Genomic DNA, 15,723 nt, shown 5'->3' with positions numbered 1-15,723 from the left:
CATGACCAGTAACCTCTGAACACAAAAACAGAAGTGAACATGCAGAGTGGCAGTCACTCACATGGAGGCAAAACAAACTACATATTCCCCCCTTATGTGATGAGTGTGTGACACCTTCTGTTCAAATGTCTAAGAAATACTTGGCACAGGCGTTTAGGAAAACACCAGCTTTGTGTTAAAGGCATTCATGTGATTAATCATTTCCGTCTCACTAAATAGATTATGGTAAGAGTTAAGTGTGGACATGATGGGGGAGAGTGTAATGCCTGCCTAGGAGAGCTGAAGCGTGGGGAAGCCCCAGATTAGAGGCCCTAAACACTACTCCACCTCTCAAAGTGACACCGTGAGCACCATTCACTCAACTGCTGATTGATTAGCTGTCCATCTGAGAGCTGCTAGCTTCTGAATACTCCACCAGATGAGCACTAAGTCTTTATTTAGAAGTTAAGTTTCTCTTTAATGCAAAAGAGAAAAAAAGCACATTTTAAAGTTGATGTGTAAAATACATGAATGGAATCCCTGTAAAACAACAAGCTGCCACACACTCACACACAACAGGAAACACGCACACACGCTACGAGCCAGGAGGGAGCTGTCAGAGCCGCGGGAGCCCGTGTCACCGCCAAAACACACACTCCAAGAGAGACAAAGGCAGAGACAAAGAAACACAAACACAGAGGGTAATACAGACAGATACAAAGAGAGAGACGGCCTGACATAAGAAGAAACAACATGACACAGAGAACAACAAACAACTTAACAGAGGGAGAGGAAATAAAGAAAGAGAAGCCGCAGTCTCACCTGACATTCGCTCATTGGCTCCTCTTCCTTAGTTTCTACCTTCTTGTCCAGGGTTTCCCCGGCGAGCAGCGATTCCAACACAGGGCCGTCTGGGATGCCCCCCTCCTTCTTTAGAGAAGCCTCGTAGTCTGGAGAACACGGCAATTACAATCAGAAAACAGCAGACATCTCACATTCATGCTGACATGCAGAGTTGAGCTGACAGCGCCCCGAGGAATTTGGCTGCTCCGTGAAGCCACAAGGACTTCAGTTTCTGTACTGCACAGCGGCTGATGTGATCATTTACATTTTAATGTCACATGACTGTGTGTCACTTGAGGGAACATTTGCAAAATTACCGGTACTTGTTTTTTTTTTCTCCGTGCAAATCAAAAAGAAATAAAAAAAAACTGTATGTAGAACCTTTTAGAAGTGACAAGCATCGCAATCAGTGAAACATGTTTGGTTAATTTTCTTAAAAATCCAGATACCTGGTATGAGGAGTGATTTAAGAAAGGAGAGCTCTCATTACACACATGTGCAGATCAACTCTTTAGGTGATGGTGCAGACAGTTTTGGCAATTACAAGTCAGCACTGTGTGTAAAAAAACACTCCAGAATCCATGCAGCTATCAGGCATGTGGACTTGAGCTGATCCAGACACAGTTTGGTACCCTCAGACTAGTATGTCTTGCTCAAGAGAAGGGAGCATTTTCCTGAAGGTTCCAGACACAGAAATCTGTAAAGCGATGATGTGTTCGCTCCACAGCTGCTGGTTCCTATGGGGAACTATGTTAAAAAATAAATCTGGTAGGATTTCTAAAACTAGCCTCTTCTACTTCAGGCCACAAACTTATCAATCCTCATCCTGTATATCACAATAGGGACACGAGGCGCTCACATGCCATCGGGAGCAACCTGCCTCACGGTTCCTACATTTCATAGATAGACAGCTTCTACAATTCTGTCAGTGTTCATCAAAAAGTTCCACCCTCCTCCCTACATACCAATCTTGAACTCGATGGGTACAAGCCGTGGGTCCTCCAGGATGTTTAGCCGCCTCTTCTTGCGCCAGCATCTAGCGGGATATGTGTACAACTGACCAGGAGCGTGACCTGAAACACAGAGGAACACACAGCTTTTATAGAACACACCAGTTCATTTATTAGTACATGGACAAGGAGGGATGATTAGATAATCATATTTATAACACATCAAAGTCTGATGTTCTATAATAATATACTAATTAACTAAATTTAGCGTTTTTACATCATTACACAGAAAAACTAGAGACTGTGTGAGGCTGTAATTAGGCCTTGTGATAAATGCTTACACATCTTAGTTTACTGTGTAATATTTTCCAATTAGCATTTCAGGTATTTTATGTAATATTTGGTTTATCTCATCTTCATTTATCTTCATCTAAGATTAGCTACTGTGAATATGTTGCAGGTGGCACCAGAAGTCACACTTCACCCTCTGTGGATCATGAATGTCAACACAAAATCTGATCTAATAGATGTTCAAATATTCCAGATATTGTTTGTGTTTGTTAGTTTTGGAAAAACACAGCTTTAGATTTATCAAACAAAAAGAATTAGACACAAACATCAAATCAAATAAGTTTTATGCAAATCAGATTTTAACTAAGATGACTTACAGGCATAACAACGAAACTTGTAGTGGCAGACACCAGGCTCAGTCTACAAACTATAAGATCATTAATGCACCACACAATACACACACACACACTCACACACGTATAATTGTATTCTCTGTGGAGTAGTCGGTGCCAGCGGCGTATCATTGCCTACAGGGGTGTCTGATTCACTGCCAAAATACACTGATGTTGCAGAGAAAGAGAAAGCAATGAGGAAACACCCTTTGGGGCAAAGTAAAAAAAAAAAGTTAAGGTGTAAAAAAAAAAGTTGGAGGTCTGGAAGAGGAGAGGCGGAAATGAGAGAGGAAGAAAAGATAGACAGAAACAAGCAGAGCAGAGGACGGAGGAAGGAAGCCGAGAAATAAATGACTGGAGAGGATAATCTGTGTGGTACAACAGCTGGCAGGCCACACACACACACACAGGAGTGCTTCTCAAACTAAAGCGAGCCACTTGAGTGTGCCCAGGTACAGTAAACACACACACACAGGCACACACCTGGTCCACGGTGGTTTTTCTCCATCCAGATGTAACAGTTGCTCTGAGCTACGCCGGTCTGGGAGTCCAGGAAGGGGAGACGCATGGAGCGCTCGGCGCACAGCCGGGCATTGTAGCTGCGACAGTGTTCAATGGCCTCCTTATAAAACTCCTCACCAAGACTGAGACAAGAAGAAGAAGGAGAGGGAGGGGTCAAAGGTGAAGGATGAGGAGGGTGGACAGTCCAACATCAGCAGAGAAACCATGAGAGAGAGGCTTTCAAGTGAACCTTCATGGACAGGTGGAGGGCAAGTGTGTGTTAGCCTCACACTGCACACATTTAAGAGGGCATGTGTGTAAGTCAAAAGGGTGCACTGGGTGCACGGGCAGTCAGAGTGTGTGTGTGTGTGTGTGTGTAGGCAAGCTGTGGCGATGCACAGTCCTATTAACCTGAGTCACAGCAGACGAGCTGGTAAGTGCACACTGTTAAAACCTCACACACTCTGAGTACAGTACAATCTCTCACACATCCCTTCACTGTGAGAACAATGTATGCACTGTGTTTTCTCACCTGTATAAGTGTGAGTTTGATTAACATTCAGTGTAATATTCCTCCCTTTGCCCCCCCCTCTCCTCCTTACCTGTTCTTGATGACTGCACCTCCAGATTGCCTGTAGGGAGAAGAAGAAAAAAAACCAATAGATGTGTGGTGAGTCACTCCTCCACCCCACCCTATTTTCTTCTCCATCATTTGGTTGGCTTCTTCTGCAACACGTTTCTTTCACTCTCTCACTTCTTTTGGTTTTTTTTATTTTTGTGTTTAACTTTCACACTCTGCCCGTTCCACTCACTGCAATTCATTTTTTTTGTTTCAAATTTCCATCTTTCTTTGCACTTCTCTCTCTCTCTCTCTTCTTTTTGTCTCTCTCATGTTAATCACTCCTCTCTAGTGTCTTCCTGCTGTGTGCAGACATCAAGGTCACTCTACTATACAGACGGTAGCTACAGGACACACAAAACTACACACACACACACGTATTCAGCTATAGAATACAAAGTAGAGCTGGTAATCATTTGTTTTTTTTTTACTGTACCAGCACAAAAATCAGCAGCTGATTAACTGATGGATTCATTTTGCTGAACCTTTTTGCTAACAATGCCTAGAGTGGGGTTGGAAATTTTGGTTGTAGTTGCACAATGCATTTCTGCATAATGTTTACTCCACCAATGCGCCACACTCATAAAGGTTTAAAAAGAACTATCTATACACTCAGCAGAGTCAGAGACCTTGTCTTTTTATTCCACATGTATTTCTATCTTGTCAAACGTGGCACCAACATTATCCACAATGCAGCCTGACCTTCAACAGCTCACTTCAGAGATTCACTATGTAGCTACTGTAACCTCAAGCTGTTGGCCTCAAGCAGAGACGAGGAGGAGGCAACAATGTTCTGGTGGGTAAGTTTTTTTGTTTTTTAAAGTTTTTATTCTTCAGCCCCCTGTCATGCAGTGAGTTCCCCTGAAGGCACTGCTACAACTTCTTTTACACACATACGTATTAGACCTTTCCAGCACCTGAAAATAAACTTTGATATCTTACTTACTTTTTCACTTTTGTTTGACTGTTTTATTTAGTGTAGGAAATTAAAACTTTGCTTTTCCTAATATTCAAATACAGCTCACAAAGCAAACTTCTTCCATCTGCAAGAAACAGCTCTGCTATTTTCCTGGTTACCACGGTGATTGGTCCCAGTCCCAAACCACAGGCAGGCGCAAAGCATCACCAACAATTAAACAACATTTGTATATGATATTCATCCAGGTTTTTATGCTACGCAACTTTAAAAAGTTATGTTTAAGTTCAACTGGTTTACATATCACTTCCTAAATGAGGCCCTGAGTCACCTCCCTTCATCTTCTGCTGCCACCTGAAGTACTACAGACCTGATCTTGATGCCACTTGATCGTAAACAAGGTCTAGTGGGATACTGATGCTATTGCATGGCTCAATCTGACAGCATTACATACGGATGCATGGTTGGTGTCGCACACAGGAAGCTGCACTTTGTTGTTAGTTTTCAACATGAACTGTACCCTGACAGATTTTAACGTGAAGTGTGATGATGTTTTGTCTCCCATTTCCTGATAAGGCCCTCATATTAGCTCTTAGAGATGACGCTTTTGAAGGCGTTTCAAAGATGGCTTCAGCTCAGAGAATCTGGTATGCAGATAAAAAGTGCGTGTCAATATTTGGAGCTTATCGGTAGTATGGTTAATGTTTGCTGCAAACTTTGTCTAAATCCAGAATTATCTTTTAGTTTGTAAAATGCCCCGAGAAGAGAAAAGATCACATTTCTTCACCAAAATCTAATCAGTTCCTTCCTGAGCCCAGGGCCAACATTTCTACCAAACATGACTGAAATCTGTTAAATATTTTTTGAGATACCTACTAATTAACAGATAGAGAGCAAACCAACTTGCAGGCTTAAAAACCTCACAGGCAGATTTAATTACTACGCCACCACACTACAACACAGTATGGATGTACAAACAGAATATAATCATATTCAAGGAGTAATAAAAGAAGAATTAAGTTTGAAAAAATGTGACGTTCTCCACATGAGGAAAGACCATTTTGTGACAATGTCATGCAGACACTGTGATGCGGAAAGAAGGAAAAAAAGTCAGCGGTGCCATCGCATCCAGCAGATGCTGCTGAGGCCTGACAGCCATCTTCTAAACCTCCTAAACCAGTCCTGCAACCTCGAAGGCCATTGCTGGATGCGTGACATTTAAAGGAGGTGATCGGGGCGTCACTAAGTGGGGCAGGCTATACGCTCATGCCTGTTATTGTGTCGTTGGGAATGAGCTTCTTCTTCTACAGCTCAGGGCCTGCAGTTGGCCACTCAGACAACTATTACAGTACTTCATGACTATGTTTGAGGCGCGTCACCAGAACTTTTCTTCACCATGGTTTCCCTTTTGGTTTAGTGGCAGTGATACTCTTGCAGTTCACTATATAATAACTGAAAACAGCATAGAGACATGTCCAAAGAAATATCAGGTTAGATCCACACAGCTAGTGTGAGGCCTGTGCCGAGCAGCTATGTGGATAAAAGCAACACCTGAATATTCACTTGTCCTTCAGAAGCCCTGGCCAAAAGAACCCATCCCAAACAAATATACAGTACAAAACTGCTGTTTTGGTATAAATAGTCATGAAGAGGGACACTCACACGCACTGAGAGGCACACAAACAGTCACATACATTCAGAAGACACCAGCCCAGAGAGCCTTACATGCTGCTTTTTTAAATATTAAGAGGAACATGGTGAATAAAAGAACTGGACTTCAAGGCTGCACTGTAGTGACCAAACTGGAATACCATAGAGAGAGACAGTGTGTGTGTGTGAGAGAGAGAGAGAGGGGGAAAAAAGAAAATATTCAAAATGTAAAACAGCTCACCCCTGAGCTCCTCATACTCCTCCTCCCTCTTCAAACCTGCTCCCCCCACCATCACCTCCATCACTTCCCTCTCTCTTCTCCGGCTGCCTTTAGAGGTACTGGAATAACTCGGTCCCCTTCTCGATAATAAGTTGACAGCTGTAGAAAATGGCTTCTTTCAATTTGGGTGCTTCCAATCTCATTATATTGTGATAGGAGAGCCGCATGACTGTTTGCCTGTTTGGAAGCTTGTACCGGAGGGGAGCTGAGGCACTCGAAGCAGAGGCTGAGAGGGAGAAACCCACATCAGTAGAAAACATTTGAAGAAAGAGAGGCGAGGGAGTGAGACTCATGGACACAGGAGAGAAAGGGAGAGACATCTACATTGGGAGAGGCAGAAATGGGAAAGGGACAAAAAAAGTTTGAAAGAGAGAGTGATGAACACTGGAAGAACTGAGCTCTACAGTCACACAGCAAGGCGACCTGTGAAAAATCCATTTTGGAGGTGGCTCACAGATCACACTTCTTCATTTTGTAGTCCTCAGTCATTTAAGAGAGGGCTGCAGACACATTTTCCTGCAACCATAATTCAGCTGTGGCTTGCAATGAGAGTTCATCAGACTTTCAACATCGTATTTGAAAAATAATAATCGCCTCCTCTTGAGTCTTTGATTAAAAAAAATCGCATTGAGTGGGAGGAAAGAGCGTGATCAGCAAACACTGCTATCTCTCATTGTGCATGGTGGCCTGCTTAGCAGAGTGGCAAACCTGAATAGCACAGAAATAAAGCTATTCTCAAATGAGCCAGGGCCACCGTTTGCTCCCTCATGAAGCCTGCAGGTTGGACACAGATAGAGCTTGAAAAACCACTCAGGAATTTTTGTTATATTTCTTGCCAGGAGACTGCTAGCTTAGCTTGACAAACTGAAGACTGAAAACAGGGGGAACAGCAAACCTGCCTTCAGGTAACAAAATCAATATGTCTTCCAGTAGGAAAGAGAATAAGATCCTCACATTGTTTCTCTTTGAGAAAAAAAAACAGGGAAGAATGATGTTAGAAGGGAACGATCACCCTGATATTCCTGTTGGTCCTGTTCCCTTGCAGACTTTTACACCACCATTACCCATTTCCCAGACCTGGTTGTGCAGTTCAGTGGAGAATAGTTCCAACCTGAAATGCTGATGACATGTTCTGCGGATTCTGTAGAGTGGCCAGGCCACTGAGAAGAGACATTGCTATTGAGTTTAACAATTTTTTGGCACTTTTGAGCACCACAAGCTGAGTGCCATTTGGTTCCATTATATTGGATAGATGGCAGAAAACTCTACTGCCAAAATCTCCAAAACTACGAAACTTAAAACATTCTGTGATATAAAGCACCACAGGCCACTGGAAATATATGAATATTTGATTTTTGGGAAGAATTGCCCTTTTAACGCAGAGGATATTCCAGGGAAACTCTCACAGCTGTGGCCCTCTGGCGTGTGGCCACTGTGGTCCTATAACAGCCAAACACTTGCTAAAAACACAGACCACAGCGAGAAGCTCTGAGAAACCAAACTGCCTATCATCAAACCACACAGCCGATGAAGGAAAGCTGAAACCTGTTTCTCCACCAACACACGCGCACACACAGTTAATGTAAGCCTCAATTAGCGTGAAAACTAATTTTACAATTACAGTCATTTTCACTGGTGATATTTTTTCAACATTTATGTCTATTTCTGGTTTAATTCGGCTATATTTTACACTAATGGATACAAACAGACTCGCAAGCGCTGAGAGAAATAGTAGCAGCTCGAGTAATGACCTGGCGCAGGGCCAAGAATCCAACAAACTGGAGCTGACTACCAAAAATGTCCAGGCAGACATGACAGAAATGACAATCATGTCGATCTGCACCAAGCAAGGACACAAAAATACAAAGGACGCACACAAAGTAATGCCTGATGCCACAGTGTATTTCGGCACAGTATAGACAATAACGTGAACCTTTAACCAAATACACACCCTCATCACAATTAGATGAGGATAGAGAATGAGTGTCTGGAGCCTGTTTGTGTGTATGAGTCCTAAGCCCACACTGAGCTGTCTGCCTCAGCCTGCACTGAACAAACAGCAGGGAGGGAGAGGCCTCCGTGAAAACACTGAAGAAACTGGTATCATTGGGAACACACACACACACACACACATAAATAAAAGCACAGCAGTCCCACCAGGCCCACCCTGGGTAAGCTATTGTCTGAATCTCTGGGTGATCCCTCAAGTCTCATCCAACAGGAGCAGTCCACTTCAGCACATACTGAGTCTCAGTCCATCCACACTCTGCTAAATCACACATACACACACTGCCAGCAGCAGTTCCTGGTTATGGCGCAATTAACCATACCAATTAGCTGGTTCTCCCACCAATAGGGAAACTGTGGGCTCCCCCTAGAGGTGAAACCACATTATTGGAAAAGCCAAAGTGAAATATAAGGGAATCATAAAAATTAGTCCACAATTACAGGAAACGTCTATGCCAACAAAGGATTTCATTTCATCTGTGGCTTCCAACTGGGTGAAATTAGGTAATTAAACTGGAAAGGAATGAAGTAGTTCACATGTAAATGGCTTTATGAGGGCTGAGGGCAGATTGTGTTTTGCACTTTAGATTTGTTAGCAAAATGCTGCTGACATGGCTGGTAGCTGTGTGTGTGTCTGTTTGTGTGTGTGTGTGTGTGTGTGTGTAACTTAGTTGAGGCCTGTAAAATAACACTTGTGTCTATATTCACAAGTCTGTACACCTGGTCCACACACCTGTCTCATCCACCATTGTCCATCTGTGCAGTTATTCACACAGAGACACACACACACACGTCGGCCTACAGGGCTTTGTGTGTGTGTGCAGTGGAGGACTAATATCAAGCGGCCTACTAGTGTTCTGTTCCTCCCCTCCCCCCACCTTCAGCCCTTCCATGGCTGAACTCAACAGATTAAACTATGCAATATCACCCTTACCAATTCACCCCACCCTCCTCCTCCAACCCTCACCACCCCCAATTCAATTTCTTCTCCACTCTCCTCCACCTCTCTCTCCCTCTCTCCCTTGCTCCCCCCTCACTCTCAGTCAAATGATTTGTCTTTTTTTTCTTCCAATCTGTGTGCGCACACACACACACACACATTTTCCAGTTCTTCAGAAGATTGCCAGGCTGCAGCAGTATATACACACAGTATACACACACACATATATATATATATATATATATATGTGTGTGTGTGTGTGTGTGTGTGTGTGTGTGTGTGTGTGTGTGGTGTTCTACTGTAAACAGGGTGAAACATCAGGACATATACTGACTGACTCACAAAAGACAAAGAGGCCACACACTGGCTTTGACAGTGACAGACAGACAGATGGACAGACAGGAGTGTGTGTGTGTCTATGTGTGTGTGTGTGGCAGTGTCTGTGCAGGAGTGGACGTCTGCCACACTACCAGCTGGAAAACGTCAGTTTCCTCGAATTGCTGTCACAGCACTGGGTCTGCCTGTGTATGTGTGTGTGTTTCTGCAACTGACTGTTTGCATATTGGAACATGGCGACAGATCTGACACAGAAAGGCAGAGTGAGGAAGGTAGACACAGCGGTGCAGCAGATCATGTCATTTCTGGCAGCGCTTTGTGTTACCTGCTGTATGTGATTTTAATGAAGAGTTGCGTGTTATTTTCTTCTCCCTCAATGCGTGCTGGGTGTGGCTATCTGAGAGTCACTCTAAATCACAGGCCTCTCATGCTTCCTGTTTGCGTCTACATAATTATGCATGTGTGTTATCATTGGTGCTTACCTTATTAGGCATGCTGAGTATTTGTGTTCCTGATCCATGTGTGTGGGTGTATATAGCCCATAGCTAGCTGCAGTGTGTATTGAGGGCAGTACATCAGGGTAAGGCAATCTGCCTCTGAACAGCTCCTTCAGGTGAGATTTATCACCACTGCACTTGGCCTCTTATTATGGCGATGGATTCCCTACCTCTGTATCTGAGCGTGCACATGTGAGTGCATGTGTGGCTATGTGTGTGTGTGTTTTCATGCCCCCCCCCCCCCCCCAACCCACCCACACACCACCACCACCACCTCCCCACCTCAGTCTGCATCCTTATTAAAGTGCTGCAGAGGGAAAGAACCATTGTTTTTTTGTTTTTTTTTTGACAATTCCTGATATGATCCATGCACAGACGCTGGGTGTAATGTAAATAGACAATGTCATGATGACAAGAGAGAAGATATTATGGAGAGGAGAGGAGGAAATACTTGGGTTGGTCTTCTTCTTCTCCTACCACACCTACGCCACTTGGACTACAGGTTCATGACAAAACAGAACTACAAATTCAAAATTTCCTGGCAGGAAATCACGCAAGGTCCCAAAAGCAGTGGAGCTGACTGACAGTCAGTTAGGTAGCACTGGAGAAATAGGTCATAGAGCTAAAAATACTATCTATGTCTCTCTCATTCTCTCTCTCTCTCAGTCTCTCTCCATCCCATCTTCTTAAAAAAGACAAAGTAAAACAGATAGAAAAGTCTAAATAAGGGGATGATGAAAGGAAAAAGAAATACCCTTAAAAAACATCAGACCTCAGGCTTACTTCCATATGAATAAAAAAAAGAGGTAAGAGAGTAAATGAGGGAGTGCAACAGCGTGGATGTGTGTGCGTGTCCCTGCCTCTGTATATGCATCTGTGTGTGTGTGTGTGTGCCTCCATACACACAAATGAGCGAGTGAGGGAATGAAAAGGAGAGGCTGAAAAGAGAAAGAAAGATCTAGAAATGGATGCTCAGGCTGTGGCTTCAGCCATCACGCGGGCTGTTTGCACACAGAGCCGGTTATTACGTGGAACTCATTTAGCTCGGCTCAGTCAGGCAGTGCAGAAATAATATTATATAGGCCCTGCCACAACTGCTGCCAATACCACTATCTACATCTGCACCTCTAAGCAGCACAAAGAAGTAATATCGCTGGAATGTATGCGACATCCGCTGCCATTTTGGCAAACTGTGCCACCTGTGCTTTTGAAGTTATCGGTTATATTACTTCTGCGCAAAATCTTTCCATTTTCCATCGTGTTTATTCCATCAGATTTGAACGCATTTTAACAGACCCACAGCATCTTTGTAGCATTACATAAGTTGGTAGCAGTAGATGACAGTCCAGTAAATCCCTCTATAGGAACACTTATGTATAATCTTAAAAAGGATCTAAAAAAAAATGTGTGCTTGAGTTTTTGCTGAATATTTAAACAGTGGAATGCCTTGATTCACAATGTAAAGACATCTGATGGGAGGAGGAGGGGCGTGTGTGTGTGTGTGTGTGATGGAGGGGGGGGGGGAGTTGAGGGCTCAGATGGTTTGAGGCCGAAAAAATAAGGAAAATGGAAAAAAGGGACCAAGACAGAGAGGAAATGGCTGAACAAAAAGGGAGCTGGTGAAACGAGTGATGGATGGACAAAGTGATGAAGAAGGAGAGAAGACAGGGCAGCATGGGGGTGATAGGAGGACAGAGAGGAAACCAGAGGGAGAAAGGAAGCATGAGGGGAAAGGAGAGTAAGAGAGATTAAATGAGTCTCTAATCCAGCAGGGAGATAGATGGGGGGAGAGGGGCTGGTAGGGAAATGCCCAGTTAGATTGGAGCAATGGCTGCTCTCCTCCACTGATCTGCACACATATGAATGCTCTACTGTACTTCCGCCACACTGTGCTCACACTAGGGTTGGAGGTGCGCATCAAACTGCTTCCCACATACACTGATTTCATTGCAATTTAATTCATAGATCCAGCAAGCTTTAGGGACATTTCAGGACACACAACAGGCATTGTCTCCGGCACACAGCCAGTCACCCTATTAGGGCCGACTTTGAACCCAAATTTTGCAAGTTGTTTGGCCCGTTTTACTGGATAGGCCTCTAATTTGTAAGCCTCTAACAGCAAGTTTGTTTGTAGACACACTAATTACCAGATCTTGTTTAAAGGCCCATCTCAGTGCGGTAACACAGTTAAACCCATACTGTGTAGGGATGGCATTTATACAGTTGTTGAAATATTAAAGGCAGCTGTGATTGCTGTGGCCTTGTGTAATAAATACATTTAGTTTTATTTCTTTTGATGCAGTGAGGAGGATCCAACACCCCTGCCTGACAATGTGGCCTTCTATATGCCTTCTTTACCACTATTTGTCTGTCTTAAAGCACTTAAAAATCAATGTAAGCCTGCCATTTAATACTGACTTCATTAGTGACCGACCCTGAGCCGCTTTTTAACCATTTCACTCTGCTCTATTCTTTTCCCACTATACCTCTGCTCCCTTCTCTGTCCCGGTCCATGCAAATCAGTCAATTTAATCCCCTGACATGGAGTCAGTGAGGGCCTCTGGGAGCAATCTGACCACACTTTTGCTTTGCTTGAATGAGCATCCCATAGAGGGAAGGGTTGGGGGGCAGAGAGAGAGAGAGGAGAGGAGAGAAGGAGATATTACAGACTCCATCCAGCTGTCCATTCCTGTCCTGCCATAAAATAGGCCAAATATTGCCAAAAATAAACCTTCAAATTGTTCTCCTGACTCTCCCTTTCATTGGTATTGGTGTGCTGAAAAGCATAGAACCAAAACACCAAAATACCATCACAGTCAATCAGAGCAGTTGTCCAATCAGTGCCATTGCACTCCTCCTCTCTGTGAAGTGCTCTTCAAAGCAGGCACGTACAGGGCAGCCGTTCATGGAATTGCACGAAATGTCGCCTGCATTTCAGTAGAAGCTGACAGACAATCAGACAGACAGACAGACTATACTCCATGCCCCTGCACAGGTAACAAAAAACTGCACACTCTCCGATGTTCGCCCCTGCTGCCTCTGCACAACACAGGTCCTGTGACTTCTTTTCTTTGTTTCAAACTGCCTGGGCTGGAACGTGTGTGTGTGTCCAAACACTCGGTTGTAGGTTCATATTGGATTTGGAGATGTTCTTTTTTTTGGCTGCATGTGTAAGTATACCGCTGACAGACGCACATCAGCCAGCCACCTTTTTGGCCGGGAGCCGAGGCGGGCAGCAGGCGTCTGCATTCCGCTGAAAACCAGTCTCAGAAAAAAAAAAACAACAACAAAAAGACCCCCAAACCCTGCACAAAGAGGATCATCACAGAACAAACTTCACAGGAAAGCCTGCGCTTTATAAACCCCTGGGTAGAAACGCATGTCCGCTGAGTAGCTCAGATTTAGGACGCTGGGATGTAATTTGGATTTTATTCTAAGCTTTTTTTATAGGCGCTGAAGATGAAATCAAGTCTCTGACCAGCGTTATTTACCTCAGCCGACAGATCTCTGAGAGGTCCGGCTGTACTGAAGGTAACGCTGCAGCCTGAAGCCCGGGCAGTGAGCGTCTTTCTGCCTACCTGTTTACCCCCGTCTCTGCCTCCCAAAAAAAATGTGCACTCAGGTACTATAAAGCCATCTAAGCTCCCTTCCTCCCGGCATGCCTGCCTCTTCAGCCTGGCTTTGGCCGTGATCTTGGCTGGCTACACTGGCAAGGGACATACCGGGTCACCCAAATCTACCTCCAGCATTCCTCCATATCCCTGCACACACGCTGCTGTTGGCTCAGGGATATTTGTAATATGAATTACATCGGAGCGCACAATAACCCACACATGCCAGAAAAACAGAGAGCTCCGACAGCTTTAAACGCAACTTTTCTTTAAGGCTCATTCGCATCCTGTGACATTATCTCTGCTATAGCTATGCATTGCATGTATAGATAGATAGCGGTGGTAATCAGGCTGTATCTATGGTCTCAAATTGCACTGACAGCATGCACGAGTACAAAGAGGCGCAAACGCGCAGGAAATGTTATACTTACGATTTGAGGGGGTTCTGTACCGCTGTGGCCATTTTGATATAGTATGATAGAATGCAACACTGCAGAGCCCGGTATTGTACATGTAATGTAGCAGCTATTTCAATTTCATTCATTCTCTGGGGCTGCGGCTGCAGCGAGCAGCCAATGGGAGGCGGGAGCGCTCTGTGACAGCTTTGGGGAAGTGTAGTTTTTTACGCATGTCAACATGAAACATGCCGAGGGAGACAGTACTACAACTACCGGCGGGAATAGCGCTCGGAGTGCACCCACAGTCCCGCCTCGGACTTGTAAAGGCAAAGCCACCACCCCCCCTCCCTCCCTCCTCATCCAAATTTATAGAAAGAAAAAAAAAACCGTCTACAGTTATGTCAAGGTTGGGTTGCAGGACTGCCTGTCAGTCTGAAGATGCCAGTTCCTCCTAAGCATTGTCTGGATGGGTGAGATTTGAACCTACACTGGCTCCTGGTGGCTGCTGATGAATTACTGCTGGAAATTATGTCAGAAAATATGTTGAGTAATTTTGTTTACATATACATAGATTATATGGGTGCGAATTTAGGCTTGTTATCGCTTAAACTTTGTCCATATAAAGGACACAATTTAAAAAAAAGATATCAGAGGGGTATAAGTGTTTTCTATTAATGAAACTTTGGATAAGTAAATTATTTTATTACAGCCCATAAAACACATTTATATAGCAAATTAGAAAGGTTGTTTCTACATAATCTTACATTAATGGTGGCGTGTTGATAGACCCATGGTTAATCTTATATTATCTATGTTAGGTAGCCCAGTACTGAGCAGCTTTAATTATTCATTAATCAGGGGTGATGGGTTGGGAGTAGGCCTATAATTGATTCTTTCAGACATTTGTCTCTCATGGTTGAGCTCAGAGAAAGGATGGGACCCTCTCCAAACCAGTCACCACTCCAACCTTCATTGCAACCTACCCTCCGCTTGCTCATTTTCCTGCCTGTATCTTCTGCTGAAACTACCCCACATGGGCCTTTTATTCTTAAGTGAAATATGTCATTGGCTTATACAAAGTATTATGTCTTGATTAATGACACCCCAGGTGGAAGGAGAGAAGAAATGATGGAAGGTGGAGGGAGGAAAAGTCCTGATGCAGCTCAGCCAGGATTGTTAGCAGGGATGCTGGAATTTCTTTCTCCATGTCATGTTAGCAGCAGTGGCGCCGCTCTGAAGCCATTCAGTGACATGCGATATTTATAGATCTGTGCTAACAAATATTTAATGAACATTAGCAAGCAGCTCTAACATGGCAGCATTGCTCCAATAAAACACTCCCTGTCAGTTCAATGGAAACTTTGATTTCATGTGTATTGCTCTAATTATGAATAAGTATCTTTTTCCGAATATGCATCATCTGTAGCTTAACACAGTGGTGCACATAGGTCTACTTGAATTGTTTTTGGCTTACATGAGTAAAATAAACTTTGAATTATATTACAGCTTAAAC

General features: G+C 43.8%; 1 protein-coding gene across 3 annotated transcripts in view; it reads right to left on the bottom strand.

Annotated features, from left to right (window-relative positions):
- dpf1 (double PHD fingers 1) overlaps positions 1–14,356 on the bottom strand; it is a 32,342-nt gene extending 17,986 nt beyond the window's left edge. For 2 of the 3 annotated variants that reach the window (XM_028419680.1, XM_028419681.1), the window contains exons 1-3: positions 2,939–3,052; positions 1,788–1,895; positions 802–929 (exon numbers count right to left, since the gene is read on the bottom strand). In XM_028419680.1, coding sequence (XP_028275481.1) covers positions 802–929; positions 1,788–1,895; positions 2,939–3,023 — 321 coding nt within the window. In that variant the 5' untranslated portion in view covers positions 3,024–3,052. Of the gene's footprint in view, positions 1–801; positions 930–1,787; positions 1,896–2,938; positions 3,100–3,558; positions 3,589–14,243 lie in introns of those variants that run through there. The other variant, XM_028419679.1, reaches the window with a different exon arrangement.
- Between the last annotated feature and the right edge of the window lie 1,367 nt (positions 14,357–15,723).

The sequence above is a fragment of the Parambassis ranga genome, chromosome 13 (assembly GCF_900634625.1).
Source record: "Parambassis ranga chromosome 13, fParRan2.1, whole genome shotgun sequence".
In the NCBI taxonomy this organism is placed as follows: Eukaryota; Metazoa; Chordata; class Actinopteri; family Ambassidae; genus Parambassis; species Parambassis ranga.
This window is presented reverse-complemented; position numbering and strand designations above follow the sequence as displayed.